The sequence below is a fragment of the Elephantulus edwardii genome, unplaced genomic scaffold, assembly GCF_000299155.1.
Source record: "Elephantulus edwardii isolate Elephantulus edwardi_28Jun2011 unplaced genomic scaffold, EleEdw1.0 scaffold00110, whole genome shotgun sequence".
Taxonomy (NCBI): Eukaryota; Metazoa; Chordata; class Mammalia; order Macroscelidea; family Macroscelididae; genus Elephantulus; species Elephantulus edwardii.
Genome location: NW_006399860.1, coordinates 952,251 through 969,164, shown reverse-complemented (window position 1 = coordinate 969,164; position 16,914 = coordinate 952,251). Strand labels below are relative to the sequence as shown.

The 16,914-nt window shown below is 38.1% G+C and overlaps 1 protein-coding gene across 1 annotated transcript in view; it reads left to right on the top strand.

Annotated features, from left to right (window-relative positions):
* The window catches only part of CAMSAP2 (calmodulin regulated spectrin-associated protein family, member 2), a 154,573-nt gene extending 143,368 nt beyond the window's left edge, over positions 1-11,205 (top strand). Inside the window, exons 13-18 of the mRNA XM_006892113.1 lie at positions 2,935-3,071; positions 3,555-3,775; positions 7,045-7,117; positions 8,710-8,825; positions 10,109-10,227; positions 10,900-11,205. Of these exons, the coding sequence (XP_006892175.1) occupies positions 2,935-3,071; positions 3,555-3,775; positions 7,045-7,117; positions 8,710-8,825; positions 10,109-10,227; positions 10,900-11,205 (972 nt within the window). The remainder of the gene's footprint in view (positions 1-2,934; positions 3,072-3,554; positions 3,776-7,044; positions 7,118-8,709; positions 8,826-10,108; positions 10,228-10,899) is intronic.
* The last annotated feature ends 5,709 nt before the right edge of the window (positions 11,206-16,914 follow it).

Genomic DNA, 16,914 nt, shown 5'->3' with positions numbered 1-16,914 from the left:
CATACAATATATAACCCCTGAAAACTCACAGCTGTGAGTTGGTTTTGACTTAATGGCAGTAAGTTGAACTTTGAAATGAAAAGAGTTACTCCTGTTTCCACCCACCCCTTCTTGGTATGCTGTTGTTGACTGCCTTCAAGTCGAGCACAACTCAAGGTGACCCTGTGAACAAAAGGCCTGAAGCCCCTCTACAGCTATCTACATTTATCAAAGTTCATGGTTTCCAGAGGCTTGTTATTTAGGAAGTAGATGCTACTCCTGCATAATCACCAATAAATATTTTATTTATATATATAATTTGTGATACGTTTGGTTTTAATAGCAGCGGGATCATTATTTATCCTTTTGTGGCTGACTTATTTTGATCAGCATGATGTCTCCAGACTGATCACATCATAAGATGTGTCAAGGACTCTATGATTGCATAGTATTTCATTGTATTTATGTAATGCATTTTGTTTCTCCATTTAGGACCACGTAGGTTGTGTCTATCCCTTTTGCTATTGTGAATATGCTGCAGTGAATGTTAGGCATAGTATGTCCTTTTTAAAATTGAAATTTTAATGAAAGTTTATAGAGTTTGGATTTACATTCATTCATTGTTGCACATTTTCCTCCCTACTCACCCCTCCTCCCATGAGTGGGGAGAGGACTTGGGGGGAGGGATTATATAATAATGAAAAGGTTTTTGGGGGTTTTTTTTTGGTGATTTTTTTTTTCACTTTTCAAAGAAAAAATCATGTATTTTTTTCATGCCTCTTCTGTTAAGTCTCTAGAGTACCCAAGAGTGGAACTGCTGGATCATAAAAATTTTTGGTTTTTTTGGGCACCCATACCATTTTCCATAGTGGTTATATTTATTATTATTATTATTATTAGTTTGCTTACAAAGTTTGTGTGCTTCATGTTTTACAGTATTATTCACTCATACTGTGTTTCATACAATCATTCCCATGCATTATGTTGTATAAAATTAATCACCATTGGACTATCCCCATCTTTACCCTGTCTTTTCAGGTCCCCACTGTATCCTTCTCATTTCCTTCACCTCCTCCCTTCACCTACCAAATTGGGCAAACCTGTGATTTTGCCCCTACCCATCCTCACCCCTCTGCTCCCACCCCTTCCCACCTTGGGTCTCCATACATGTTTTATGAATTATCTTTATTCTGTTTTTACAAAATGTTCTTACACAATATTTGTGCAGATGAGACTGAGTTAGTTCAATCAGCCTAATGCTCTTTAGTTGCTCCCCAGTTATCCATTGTTTTTCAAAATTGTTGCACCTGAGTGCTGCATAGTATTCTGTTGTGTGAATGTAGCACACTGTCTCAGTTCATTCAGTTGTGATTGAACATTTGGGTGATTTCCGTATTCTTGTAATGGTGAGTAACAGTGCTGTGAACATTGGTGTACCTATCTCCATTTGTGTCTCTGGTTATATCATTTTACAGCCTCACCAGTAGGAGGATAAGCATCTAGTCTTAACACATTTTTAAAGTATTTGTTTTCGGGTTTTGTGTTAAGTGTGTTAGTTTAGTGATGGTGGTACCTCAGTATTTTGACTTGCATCTCTCATAGCTAAAGATCACAAACATCTTTTCTGTGTTTGTTCTCCATTTGTATGTTCTCCTTAGTGAAGTTGTCTGTTCTTTCGCCCATTTTTTTTAATGAGTGGTTTGGGTTTTGTTGTTGTTGTTGTTGAAGTGTTCAATATATTTTAGAGATTAGACCCTTACCAGATATGTCCTTTCAATGATGTCTTTTCAGTATGTAAGTTCTCTTTTTTATCCTCTTGATAATCTTTTGGTGACCTGAAGTGTTTTGTTTTCATGAGGTGCTAAATTTCTATTTTACTTTCTTCCTCTTTTCAATTGTAGTTTAAATTAAAAAACAAAAAAAACCCTAGTTCCTGTAGTTTTGTACTTTGTTGAATTCTGAAGCATTTTGGAAGCTTTCTCAAAACTGGGGATTTCCCCAAGGATTCAAGTAGAAACTAGGGTAGACCACATGATCTAGATCTCTGAAGTATCATAAAAGAGGAATATAAGTATGCCCCTCTTCTCTTTAAAACAAAAACTTGGAGAATATAGTTCAGAACCTATCAAGCAAGCTTTCAGAACCCTACCCTAAGAAAAAAAATAAATCATCAGTGATTGTATTTATACAAAATTATGTAGTAAATTTTGGGTAGCTAATTTGGTACTTTTACCTGACTTTTCTTTATTGAGCATGTATTTTAAATATAACTTATAGGCAGTGTTTAAAATTATGAGGACATTCTTCACTTTTAAATTTCTATTGTTTAAAAAGAAAAAAAAATTTGCCCACGTTTTGGCTCCTCTTTTTTCATGGTTGGTCTTTTCAGATTGTTTAGGTTTATAAAGAGTTGTTGTTGCTGTTTTTAAGTGCTGTTGAGTCATAGACGACTCATAGCGACCCTATGAATCCAAGACCTGACCAATTGTATAACTTCCATTGTTTCTCTAAGGTCATAGGGTTTCCAGAGGCAAGCTATTTCAGAAGTGGATGCCACTCCTGTTTCCAAGCTTATTTTAATCAGGGAGCTCCACCAAACACTGCCACTTCGTCGGGTTCCAACCAGATTTCAAAGCCAAGGCATGTTTTGAACTCCATGCGCTAAAGCTTTCCCATTGTGTCTCACCACACAAAAGGGCAAATTTAAGTGATCTCTGCTACTGGATACAATTATTGCCACATTAATTCAGTTCTTCCTTATTAATAAATGAAATGTGTTGGTGAAGTGAAATAAGATTGAAGAAGTAGTTCAGTTTTTCACTCCAAGTGAAAAGAACTCCAAGTTCCAAAAGAACTATATATGTAACCACAGCCATTTGAAATTAGAGTATTGGTACTTAAATGTCTCAAATCTTTTTGTTGTTGTGTTGGTTTTTTCTTACAATTCATCTTTAGGATGATCAAAAAGCAGAAAATGATATGGCAATGAAGCGGGCAGCTTTGTTGGAGAAAAGATTAAGAAGGGAAAAAGAAACACAGCTGCGGAAACAACAGCTCGAGGCGGAAATGGAGCATAAGAAGGAAGAGACACGGTAAAGGAGAGCGTTGTTCCAGTGCTGAGTCTCAGCATGCATGTTACATGGGCATATGCAAAATCTTGCCACGTGTGCGCTACAGAAGGCACACTCATTTATTTTTTAATAATTTTTTGAGACACTTGAAATATTTACACATTAATTAAAATGTACATTGTTGGTGCTTTTTTGAAGTTAGTTTCTTTTCTATAAGTATTAACTAATTGTGTATTTTTATCCCAAGTTTGAGGAACTTCAAAGTAAAATTCTCAAAGAAAATACTAATTTTCTAAAAATGTCAGTAGATTGTCTATCTTCTTTTTTTAAAATGACCTAAATTATCTCAGGAAATACTATTTAGATGAACAATTTACCCCCTCTATACCCCCCAGAGTGCTGAAATATAATTCTCCCTTCTCACTGACATCAAATACATACACTCTTCAATCTGTTTTTGTCTTTGATATGTAGAATGAGAGATTTAACTATTTCATTTCTCAGGCGTAAAACTGAAGAAGAACGTCAAAAGAAAGAAGATGAGAGAGCACGCAGGGAATTTATTAGGCAAGAATATATGAGGCGAAAACAACTGAAACTGATGGAAGATATGGATACCATAATTAAACCCCGACCTCAAGTAACCAAACAAAAAAAACAGCGCCCCAAATCTATCCATAGAGATCATATTGAATCCCCCAAAACCCCGATAAAGGGTCCTCCAGGTAACACTACTTGCTGTGGAAGAGTCTGTTCATGAAAACACTGGCTTGGTATGTCATACTAACATGACTTTACTTTGATCTGCTCAGTTGGACATGCAGTTTGAGAAGATGCATGCTCCTTATTGGAAACCAAAATGAGCAAATGACCTTTCTTTCTGACTTCCATGTATTATGTGTGCATGCATATATATTCAGTAGAACAAATGTGAATGCTGAAAATCCAGTTTAAATACTAACTTTTTAGGGAACTCTGCCTTCAGATAGAATCTCCTTATATTACTAACTGTCCTTCACACATTTACCAGACTATGGCAAATTTAATGAGAAATTTTTTGTGTGCATGAAATGTACATAAAAGACATGTCAGTATAATAAGAAATATAAAAGCAAAAGTCTCTTATCTTTAGATACACATGATAGTATTTGTAATTTCCAAAATTGAAAAGGAGTGTGTGTGTGTGTGTGTGTGTGTGTGTGTGTATTATGCTGTAACATGCATACCTTCCATGCAAAAAAAAATTCTTTATTGAGGTAAAATACTGTGGAAAATTTTAAAGCATGCTCAGAATCAAAAGCTGAGTAACAGTAACATTGACTGTTTAAGGAGAAGTTAGTGAAGCTTGTTGATACTCATTATTGTCTGAAATTAATATGACTAATTTTTCAGTATGCATTAGCTATCCCCAAGTATGTTTTCACTATTTTCATTTTTTAAAATTTCCTTTGCTAGCGTCAGAAATTAAGCTGGAGATAGAATGGTAGAAGTCTGCACATTCAGTGATTTATTCCTTGCAAATACCTTTTATAAGAAACACAAACGCAGGCTATACACATGGATTTCACTAATAGTATGCATAGGAATCAAATTGATTAAATCTGTGGAAAGAATTGCTAGAGAAGCTCAGTATCAGCTGTGAAAACCAGGCCAGGTGCTGACTGTGGAACAGACCACTAACTACTCATATGCAAGCTCAAGCTAAAGCTGAAGAAAATAAAATCAGATCCACAGGAAGCAAAATTTGACCTTAGTCTATCCTTCTCAAGTTTCAAGACCATGTCAGGAATAGGTTTGAGGCCCTGAGCACTAATGAACAAAGACCAAATGAACTGTGGGAGGATATTAACAATATCGTCCATAAAGAATGCAAAAAGGTCATTAGACAGAAGAGGAAGAAAAGACCAAGATGGATGTCAGATAAGACTCTGAATATTACATTAGTGCACCAAGAGGCCAAAGCTAAAGGAAGAAATCAAGAAATTAAAGAGCTGAACAGAAAATTTCAAAGGGCAGCTCGGGATGACAAAGCAAAGTATTACAATGAAATGTGCAAAGAGCTGGAGTCAGAAAATCAAAAGGGCCTAACTCGCTCAACATTTCTTATTCTGAAGGAATTGAAAAACTCAAGCCACAAGTCGCAATACCTAAGGATGCTTTGGACAGTGTTAAATGATCCAAGAAGCATTAAAAGGAGTACACAGAGTGACTGTACCAGAAGGAATTGGCTGACACAGAAGAATTTCATGAAATAACATGAGCAAGAGCCTGTGGTGATGGAGGAAGTTCAAGTTGCTCGAAAAGAATTGGCAAAAAACAAGGCTCCAGGAGTTGACAGCCTACCAATTCAACAAATATGTGCTGCCCTGGATGTGTGCCAAGAAATCTGGAGGACAGCCACCTGGCCACCTGACTGAAAGAGATCAATACTTGTTCCCATTCAAGAGAAAGTTGACCCGTCAGAATGCAGAAATTATCAAATAATATCATTAATATCACATGTAGGCAAGATTCTTCTTAAAATTACCCAAAAACAACTGGAGCAACATGTCAACAGAGAACTACCAGATGTGCAGGCTAGGTTTAGAAGAGGCCGTGGTACTGTGGATATTATAGCTAATGATAGATGGATCTTGGTAGAAAGTAGAGAGTACCAAAGGAATGTCTGTGTTTCATTGACTGTGAAAAGGCTTTTGATTTTGTGGATCACAACAAACTGTGGTTGACTCTGAGAAGAATGGGAATCGCAGAACATTTGATTGTGATTATGTGAGACCTATACTTGAATCATTAAGCAGTATTCAGAATAGAGCAAGGAAACACTACATGGTTCAAAATCGGGAAGGGGGTCCACCAGGGATGTATTCTGTCTCCATACCTTTTCAGTCTGTACACAGAACAGATCATCTGGGACGCTGGGCTGTATGAGGAGGAATATGGCATCAGGAGTGGAGGAAGATTCATCTACAATCTGCATTATGCAGATGACACAACCCTGCCTGCTGAAACTGAGGAGGACCTGAAGCACTTGCTGCAGATGTTCAAGGACTGCAGTCTTTAATATGGATTGCAGCTCAACATCAAGAAAACAAAAATTCTCACCACTCGGCCAATTGGCAGCATCATTATGGATGGTGAAGAGATTGAGATTGTTAACAGTTTTAGTTTGCTTAGTTCCACAGTCAACACTCTTGGTACCAGCAGCCAGGAAATCAAGAGACAAATTTCATTGGGAAAGTCAGCTGTGAGGGACCTCTCTAGAGTACTGAAGAGCAGTGATGTCAGACTAAAGTCTAAGGTGCCCCTGATCTGGGCCATAGTCTTCACAGTTGCATGCTATGTGTCAGAGAACTGGACAGTGACTTGGGATGATAGAGAATTAATGCCTTTGAGCTGTGGTGCTGGAGAAGAGTGTTGAATATACCATGGACTGCTAGGAGAACAAACAGGTTTGACCAGGAGAGGGTGAAACCGGGCTACTCCTTGGAGGCAAGAGCTCTGAAACTTCTTTGGTCATATTGCATGGTCATGCTTGGGAGGGTAGAGGGACAGCACAGGAGAGGAAGACCCTCGATGAGACTGATCAATTCAGTGATTGAGATAATGAGGGTGGGTATGTCAGAAACAGTGAGGTTGGCACAGGATAGAGCAGGGTTTAGGGATCTTGCACATAGGGTCACTGTGAGTTGTAAGTGACTCTGACGCATAACAACAATGACGAACAATCTTAACATAAACACTTTCTTTTTGAAATAATTCCTAGTAGCAAGTTAATTTTGTCATTTCTTAAAAGTTGTTTCCTTGCTAATTTTAAGTAAATTATGTATATATGCATGCAAACATATTATGTGCTTAGATTAAAAGTAAAAAATCAATAGAGGCTCAATTTTAATCTGCTGGTGTTATTTAATGAACAGACTCTTTGCTCAGCTGCTCCTTTTAAATTTCTAATTTTGTTTTTATTCAGGGTCACGACTTTCTCGTGTCTTTTCAGTCTCTAGCCTTTCTTTGGCATCACTGAACACGGGTGATAACGAGAGTGTGCATTCAGGCAAGAGGACACCAAGGTAAGTCCATAAGGTGCCACTCTTTCTAATAAAATGGAATATGTATCTGAAATTACACAGAATTCTAAGTAAATAGCCTTCCTTTTTTTTTTTTTAGTTTCCTTTTTTGTAGTAACTGGGAATTATGATGTTTTGCTAACTAGAATTGTTTTAGTTTCTGTTAAAAGAAACTGTATAAAGTGGAATACTAGCTTGGCCTAATAATCATGGACTGTTTTTATCTTTTTTAAAATTATCATCACCTATGGAGCTCTGGTGGCCTAGTGGCAAGAAGCTGCACTGCAATCCCAGAGGTACACTGTCCGAATTCACCAGATGCTCTGCTGTACCAGTCAGATCCAGTTTGACAAAAAAAAAAATAAACAGTTCAAAAAAATTATCATCTGAGACACTATTTGTGAAACATGCCCAGTAATTGCTAATATGATTTAACCGGATAGTCTGTAGAAATACTCTATCGCTTGTGCATAATGCTGACTGATAGCTTATTTTTCACCAAATATAAATGGCATTTTTCTGTTAGGATAATTCTTCGTACATTGTCTATGACTTAAGAAAGATTTCAGTTATAGTCTCTTTCTTTGCAGATTAGAAGCTAAAAGCCAGATTTCCTTTATCTTACTCTGTTCTCAGGGAGTCCTAGTGGCATAGTGCATGGTGTATTGAGCTGCTAATCAGAAAGTTTGACTCCAGCAGCTGCTCTGTAGGTGAAAGGTAGGCCAGCTCCTCTGGTGGAGATTTCAGGCCCCAGAAACCTGAGTTGTCTTGAGTCAGAACCAAGTCAACGGCAGTGGGGTTTGGTATACTCCTCCTCCTCCTCATTGCCGTCGAGCCACAGCCAACTCAAAGCTGAGCCTCCGTAGGTTTCCAGAGCTTTCAATCACATGGGACACTGCCTGTCTTTCTGCTTTAGGAGAGCTGCTGGATTCACACTGTCAGGTGTGGTCTTTGGGTTACCAGTACAACTTCTACAGACTCTGCCTGCCGAGCTCCCTTGGTTTCAGTATAGTAATACTCAAATCAAAAAGAAATGTTTCTACTGTCACTCGCCAATTCTGAGTTCTGACTATATTTTCATATATAGAAAAGCATTTATTCTTTTATCCAGGAAGTATTTTGGTGGCACATTTTGTAGCCTGGTGGGTTGTGCTGACAACCCAAGGGTAAGCAGTTTGAATCCCCTGGAGAGTTGGCCGTGAGTCACTTCCATCTTGCTGGCAACATAGCAGCAGTGATGTTCTAAGGAGCACTGTTGGAACCGTGGTTATGTACTCATCCACCAAATAGATGGTTGGAGGCTTAAATCTGCCACTCATTCTGTGAGAGAAAGAGGTGACAGTCTATTTCCACAAATATTACAGCCTCGGGCCGGTCTGTGCTCTGAGTAGGATTCAACTCAGTGGCAGTGGGTTTGCTTTTTTGTTTTATCGTGCTCTACGTACACAGGTGTATAACGAGAGGAAGACAGATACATCTACCACTATCTCTTTCTTTAAGTGTTTGGGATAATTTTGCTTTGAACTTTCACATATATTCTTCTGGCTTCCAAACATTCTTCTGTTTGAGATAAAAATATTCTCTTTACAATTTAGGTCAGAGTCTGTAGAAGGCTTCTTATCTCCAAGTCGCTGTGGCAGTCGAAATGGCGAAAAAGACTGGGAAAATGCATCAACAACTTCTTCAGTGGCGTCTGGAACAGAGTACACAGGTTAGGCTGTGAATTTTTAGAAGAGCAGTTAAATTTAATACTCTAATGAGGATATACGAAAGAATGTTTCATTGATTCACCAGAGTCTGAGTAAAAGTGAATACAAATAACCAGACAAGATCTAAAGCACATCATTTGCCCGGAGTTAAATGTCAGACAGCAGAGAGAAGTAAGCTTCCTGCAGAGGGATAAATAGAAATAAGAATCAGAGGGAAGAAGCAGGATGGATGCCCTTGCAATGTGGATATTGTAATTACACAAAAAAATGGATGAATGAATAATGGAAAACCAATTTGCTCTTTAAACTTTTCATTCAAATCATTTGGAGTAAAGCAGAGAGAACAAAGACATTAACTCCATCTGTAACTCAGCCAGAGTAGAAACCCTACAAAGACCTTAAGTGGTTAGAACTTGTTGGAGACATGTTCTTAACTCCCTGACTTTTAATCCTGCCTCCTAGAGACAGAATGGCCGCCTTTTAGTCCTGGGATCCTCGCTCATCCTTGTTAATTCAGTTTAGTAATAGTTAACCCAGGTTTTTCAGCCATTGTTCTTACAATGGCGTTTCAGTGCTGCAGTGGGGTGCTATATCAGCTCTTGCCAGATCTTGAACTCAATTTTTCAAGCTATTGGCACCATTGGTAGCTCAAAATTAGCCCTCGTGAAAATAATTACACCATAGAAATGGCTAATGCTACAAATCCAAATTCTCCCTTCCTCCTTCCCCACTCTGAAACCCCGTTTACCAGCACATTAATGAATATACAGTCCTTGCCTTCTAGCACAAATTTGAGTGAATTTAAAGGAGGAAGAAGTTTGTTCTAGTACTACTTTTCATGAGTGTGAATGTTACAGGAAAATGGTGGCAAGTACTTCTTTCACTGACCGCTAAATGACAAAAACAAGCAAAACTGGAGGTGTGGAAGAAGAAAAAGATGGTTCTTGTCTTTTTAATGACTTAAATAATTTATGGGCCAATTCTGCTTTAAGCTTAGCACACTTGAGAAAGAAGATTAAACAGACAGTGCTAATTACAGCTTTATCAGACTTCTATGACTAACATCACAGGGCAGCCTGAGAAAGCCCTAGAAACATCCTCGAGATCTCTCTGTGGGAGAAAGTGTTCAGAGAGAGTGCTGTCCAGAGTACAGTTGAGAGTTTATGATACTGAATTTCATTTTCCATTGTGGTGTTTCACTGATGTAGGAACAATTCTATTACTCAATGACAATATTCTTTCTGACATGGAATTGTTTATTTTATTGTCTTAATCCTTACTGCAGGACCAAAGCTGTACAAAGAACCAAGTGCAAAATCCAATAAACACATAATACAAAATGCTTTAGCTCATTGCTGTTTGGCTGGAAAAGTAAATGAAGGTCAAAAGAAAAAAATACTAGAGGTAAGCACATTTTTAGGAAAATTAGAACTAGCATCATTATAAAATTGCAGGATGCTTGTCTTCTCTGTCCTTTCACAAGAAAGTACTTGTGCAAACTTCCTAAATGTAAGACCATCTGAAAGATCTAAAACTATATTTAAAGTATTATATTGAGTACCTTCATGCTAAATTCTGAGAAACACAAAATTTGATTAAGAGCTAGTAAAGCTCATAAACTTCTATGTTAAAAATAATGAATAATTAAAAATATATTTTTGCCCAAATTAACTCATTCACAGTTCATAAATGTAGATAAAAGAAATGAAGTTGTATTAGCCAAGGAGATGATCAGGGCCTGATAATAAAAGGTAGACAGTTTGGCTGAGAACAAGACTGAGCAGATACTTCCTGTTTTTTTCTGTATCCGAAAGGATTATAATGTCACAGAAAACCAATAGGACCAGTAGCCAGTGTAAAGGGTGTGTGTATATTTTTAATTAAGGCTTGCTTTAATTTTTACAAACATTTTGACTACTTAGAATTTCTTTTGACTACTTAGAATTTGTATCTTAAATGAAGTGTTGTGTAAAAATTTATTAAGAAGTGTAACACATACATAAACTTGATTCAGCAGAATGTTTGTATTTTGGGTGGTGGTTGTCATTTTGTTTTCTTTTGTTTTTTATTCCAAAGGAAATGGAGAAATCAGATGCCAACAACTTCTTAATCTTGTTCCGGGATTCAGGCTGCCAGTTCAGGTCTTTGTATACTTACTGTCCAGAAACTGAAGAAATCAATAAACTGACAGGAATAGGCCCTAAATCTATCACTAAAAAGATGATTGAGGGACTTTACAAATATAACTCTGACAGGAAACAGTTTAGCCACATACCTGCTAAAACTTTATCTGCCAGTGTTGATGCAATTACCATTCACAGCCATTTGTGGCAGACCAAGAGACCAGTGACACCCAAAAAACTTCTGCCCACCAAGGCATAGGAGTTGGGGCTCTTGCCTCAGAACATTCACGGTGAATTTGCACTTCATCTTTCCTGCCTATAGAAAATCTTTCTAATTGCCAACAAGACTTTTATTAATTAAAACTGAACATTAAGCGCTGTTGTCATGAACAACTGGAATGTAAACCACAGTAATTTGGGGTGCAGAAGAGTCTGACTTAGGGATAAGTCCAAGTGATGAAGGAAACATCTTGATTCACCAATGGAGACTCGTACATGTTACCAGGTTCACCTGCTGGATAGAAGATACAATGAAGCACTGAAATTTCATCTGTACTAGTTGGACTTAAGGTTGAAATAGGGCTAGGAATTCAAATTAGGTGTTTTATTTGTTGTCTTTTTTTTTTTTTTTTTTTTTTAATTTTTCTAATGTATGCTGGTCAACAGATGATTTATTTTGCTGATTTTTTTCCTTCCTGGGGTTTATTCTAAGAACCTTTGATTTTGTTTTGTGTGGAGATCATGAGAGTGAGAAGTACCCCTTCTGAGGTAACTTGCACATTTCTTCTGATGCTGAGAGAAACACTAGTGTTTAGTTTTACAATAACCCTCATGTCTTAATGGTGTTAAACAATTACAGAAATTACTCTGCTAAGTATTTACAGTTCTGTATTTATTATTCATTCAAGTATTACCATTTCTCTGTTACATAAGAGGAGATGCTATAAAAGAGCTGCTAGTAGGTTCGCTTTAAACCATGTGAGTTCAGTCGAGAATATAAGACATGCTGATTAAGTCAGTGCTGTTTTTATACCAGTTCTAGCCAACTCAGAATAATTTAGTTCTTTTTAACAGGGAAGGCTTTCTATATCTTTTAAGTAAGTCACTTTATAAGCTGGCAGAAGTGAGTGATACTTTGCAAGTAGTCTTTCAAACTGAAGATGTAAGACTTCCTGCTACACAGTCTCAAGGGGTCTTTACAATATATTTATAACTGTTAAGAAAATGATATTTAGAATTTTTAAACCTGTACAAAGGGCTATGTTTTAATTTTAAAATAGCTTCACTTTATTTTACTTATATTTGATTTTTTTTTTTCCTTTTTAATCCGTTTCAAGTGGAATAGCTTAGAAATCTTGAAATCTCCTTTACATGGTTTTTGTTCCTTCAACAATGCTTATCAGAGGGTTAGTTGGGGAAAAACTTCATTCTCAGGAAAAGACTTGAATGATTATGTGACCCTGTTTGTTTCAGTGTTGTGACAATTGTGTCGGCTTAGTAGCGGTTAGGGGGAAGACAGTATTGTATCATAAGCGAGATGCTTAGGTTGTTTTCTTTCATGGGAAGTAGAGACTAAAGTATATACATTTCTCTAATTGAGTAATTTAGAGAGAGAACTAATGTCTCATATGATGTATTTACTTATTTTAAAAAAGAGTAGGAATGAGATGTCCCTGAAATGTACTTTTCTATTATTGTAAGGCCTGTAGGCATCAGTACATCTGGGTTATCAATAATTTCTCAAATGCTGTCAATATTTTACTGTAATTTATGTTCTTATATTTATGTATATTTGTTAAAACTGTAAAAAAATTGCACAGAATTTTTTTTCCAATAACTGTGCAAGATATATGTGTAACTCAAAACTATTTGTGACCTACTGTTTGCATGTAAGAGACCAGGATATGTAACTCTTCTATTTTAAGTGTATACATACTGTGTATATAATATATGACTATTAAAAATGGGGAATGACACATTTTACCTTTAAGACAACAATTTCTATCACTATTAAGAAAAGGTAATTATTGTCAAATATATGCTTAAATTAAAACTAGTTTTTAAAAAGTACAAACCTAATCAAAATGTGTTGAATAGTCAAAGAATAAGCATCTTATATTCTTAAATTTGTTCTTCTCAATTTAAATTTCCCATATCAAAGTAGCTTCATGATACTACGTGGCTATTTAAAAATATGGATGCAAGATAACAGAGGAACTATTCACAACTTAATGAGACTGCCATTTACTCTTAATACATGTCCAAAAATTGAATTAGTGTCAGTAGTAACTAAAGGTAGAATGTGAATATTACCACAAAGTGCATTGCTCTCAGTAGAAGATTATACTTTATTAATGCAGGAGAAATACTCATTTATTTCTTCGGGTCTGCAGATTTTTGCAGCTTTCATTGGAATTATGTTTTTAAAATTATACAAATGAAAATCATGCCATTTCATAAACTCTACTAGGGATCTTTGTCAACCTTATTGAAACCCACTGGTGCTTTCATCATCGGAGGTCAGGTTATGATAATTGCTCTATGAAACTTGCCAAACATTCGTCACGGCGACTAGAACATACTGTCAGATTCTGCTGTTGACACAGCTTTGGAAAGCTCTCAATTCCTCTCAGTTGTTTTGTTTTGTTTTGTTTTAGAATGACTGTTAACAGTTTTTATTTGGCTGTTTAAAGCCAAATGCAGCTATTTAATTTTGGTTTCATGGACACTGCTGGCAATGTACAGTGTATGGTGTGCTTCCCTGGCCACTTGAGAGCATTGCTTACAGTTTTTTAAGATGCTGTGCTGTAAATTTCTGTCATATTTGCTATTTCCTGGTACAGTGTAGTTTTTCCTCCTTTCATTTGAATAAAAGCATGGCACCAAATGACTCCTTTGCTGTGTTTCTTGAATAAAATGGGTTGTTTGAACTTGAAGAACTCAAGTTTTTCTAACTTATACTCTATAAGAAGCAAATTTTAGTAACATTAGACATTGAAAATTACTTAAAGGCAATGTCTAAAAGTGGTACCTTCTTAGCTCAGACAGCCGACCTAAAGCCCTACTGTCAAGGCAGTTTCCACTCATAGCGATCCTTTCAAGGCTATAAATATTTACAGTAGGAAACTGCCCACTTTGTCCCAAGGAGCAGAAGGTGGATTCACACTGCCAATGTTGCAGTAGTTGTCATGTGCCAACAAATCAGAACCAACTCATAGCTGACCCTCCCGTGAGTTTTCCAAGGCTATCAATCACACAGGAGATTGCCCATCTTTTTCCTGTGGAGCAGCTAGTGGATTCAAACCACATGCCTTTGGGTTGGCGCGTAACTCCTTACCACTAGACCACCAGAGCTCCCTGATCTTTCTGTTAGCAGTCCAGAGTTTATGCACTATGCCACCAGGGTTTCTTAGTGTGGTATACAAATGTTTGTGCTCACTTTGTATTATCATATCCATATTCATTCATTAAATTTTGGTGACTTCTTATTTAAAATGTGTCAGAATTAGCATTCTTTGCCTTTAAAATTGAATGGTTCATAAACCCACAATAGCTACGTGAAGCCTGGGCTATTATTCCATTGTTGTTGTCGTTATGTGCCGTCAAGTCCCTTGCGACTCATATCAACCCTGTGTACAAGATCCCTAAACCCTGCTCTATCCTTGCCAACTTCACTGTCTCCGACACACCTACCCCAATTAACCCAGTCACTGGATCAATCCATCTCATCGAAGGTCTTCCTTTCTTGTGCTGTCCCTCCACCCTCCCAAACATGATGTCCCTCTCCAAGGACCAGTCCCTTGTTGCAATTATTCCATTAGTTTCACATTTTATTCCACTAATTCTGTGCATTCAGACTAGGATTATTGAGGAGAGGGGGACTCCATCTGTGGTCACATTGTTAACCCAAAGACCACCCCTGCCTGGCAGTTTGACTCCACCAGCAGCTAAAAAAAAGTGGGACAGATACCTCCCGTGTGACATAGAAACCCAGGGGCAGACCAGCTTTGAGTTGGTTCTGACTGGACATCAGTGAGATGATGCTGAATAACAACCAGGGTGAAGGGTGATCTTCAAACAGCTGCACTTCCATAATATGTCCTAGTGCTTTAATCCTAAAGGTAGAAGGGTTGTGCTTTTGCACCAGGGATAGAAATGGGCTGTCTCCTCCCGTCTGATTTACAGCCTCTGAAAACCCACTGGAGGGTCAGCAGTGAGCTGTGGATGGCACTGAGGTTTTTTCCAAGTTTTTAATGCTAAATAACCATACAGTGTAAACTGTAATAGAGAAGTGTACACGAGCCCTAGCACCCTAGAGCACAGGCATTTTTTTAAGAATGGTTTTCATGATCTGCCTACTTAAGAGTTCTTAACTGGGGCAGAGGGAAATAATTCTGTCGTGATGAGGACCAGAGGTCTGTCTTTTTGGCCGATGTATACAGAAAGAATAAAGCTTACCACACAGAAGGATATATAGCAGTAATGTTTTGACCTGGGATCAGACACATGGGGTGAAATTCCATGACCCTCAATAGTGTATAGAGATACTTTAAAAAAGAGATCTGTGTCTCTCTTAAATGGCAGCTCTGCTTTGAAGTAACAAGAGAACTTGTTTCATATACTTTGGTGGGGAGTGGTTCCCGTGCCAGGAGCTTGTGCTAGACTCTTGTTTCAGTCACATGCTTTTTGCTCTGTAGGTGTCCAGGCCTAAAATTTCTGTATTTCAAGTCCAGATGCTTAAATAACAAGAATTGATTTTGTACATGTGTTAATACCACTGCAGTATTCATGATAATAGCAACTTCCAACCATGGTGGCTTTTATTTATGTTAAATGGGAAGGAGGAAATGTTGATTTCTTTAACTTTCCATTGAAAAGGATAAAAGCAAATAAATGAGTTCACAAAAATTGTTTTTAAGGCCAATTCAAGGGGTGTTTTTGTTGGGTTTTCCCCAATGTGTTGAGTAAGCTGCTGATGTATTTTACTCTTCATTACTCCAATGTAGTGACTAAATCTGTGACTTCATTCAGTTACCAGCACACCAACCAGTTGCTATCTCCAGCCCGTGGCAGCCTCGCGTGTATCCCAGTAGAGCTGTGCACCACCGGGTTTTCAGAGGCTGGTTTTTACAAGGTCAACAGGCCTTTCTTCCTGGGCACCTCTGTTGTTATGTGCCGTCGAGTCGCTTGCTGACTCATAGCGACCCTATGTACAACAGCCCTAAACTCTGCTCTGTCCTGTTCCAATCGCACTGTCTCTGACACTCCCATCCCGATTATCCCAGTCACTGAATCAATCCACCTCATAGAGGGCCTTCACCTCCTGCGCCGTCCCTCCACCCTCCCAAGCATGATGTCCTTCTCTAAGGCACCTCTGTAGTAACCCATTTTTGTATTAGGAGCATCACAAGCTAACGAGGCAGACAAGTCGCTTACTCTGACCTGTGCTGCTAAGCAGATCACACCATGCTCTCTGCCAGTTCAAATCCACCAGCAGCTCTGCCAGAGAAAGATGGGCAGTGTCCCCGCACGCTGTTCACAGCCTGTGAAAAACTGCTGGAGGGTCAGCTGTGAGTCAGTTCCCCTTGGCGGCAATAAGTGAGGATTTTTACATAAATCAGAGCCACTGAGTACAGTTCATTCCTTGAGAGTCAGATGTTTGTGTTAGTATAGTGTACCTTTCTATAGAAGAGCTCTGGTGGTGCTATGACTAAAGCGTTTGTCTGTCAGCCAGCAAACTGGAAGTTCAAAACTGCCAGCCACTCGGAGCAAGAAAGATGAAGCTGTCTGTTCCCGTTAGGATTTCAGCTTACCTATTAACTTTTGAAGTTTCTGTTGGGTTTGTTTCTCACAAGAACCCTTGAAAACCTGCCACAGAAAACAGCCATGTATTCCTTGAAAGCTATGCCCCTCCGCTCCCAGCCCTGGCCCCCTCTCGCCTGCCGCTTAGGGGCCCTCAGTGCCTCTG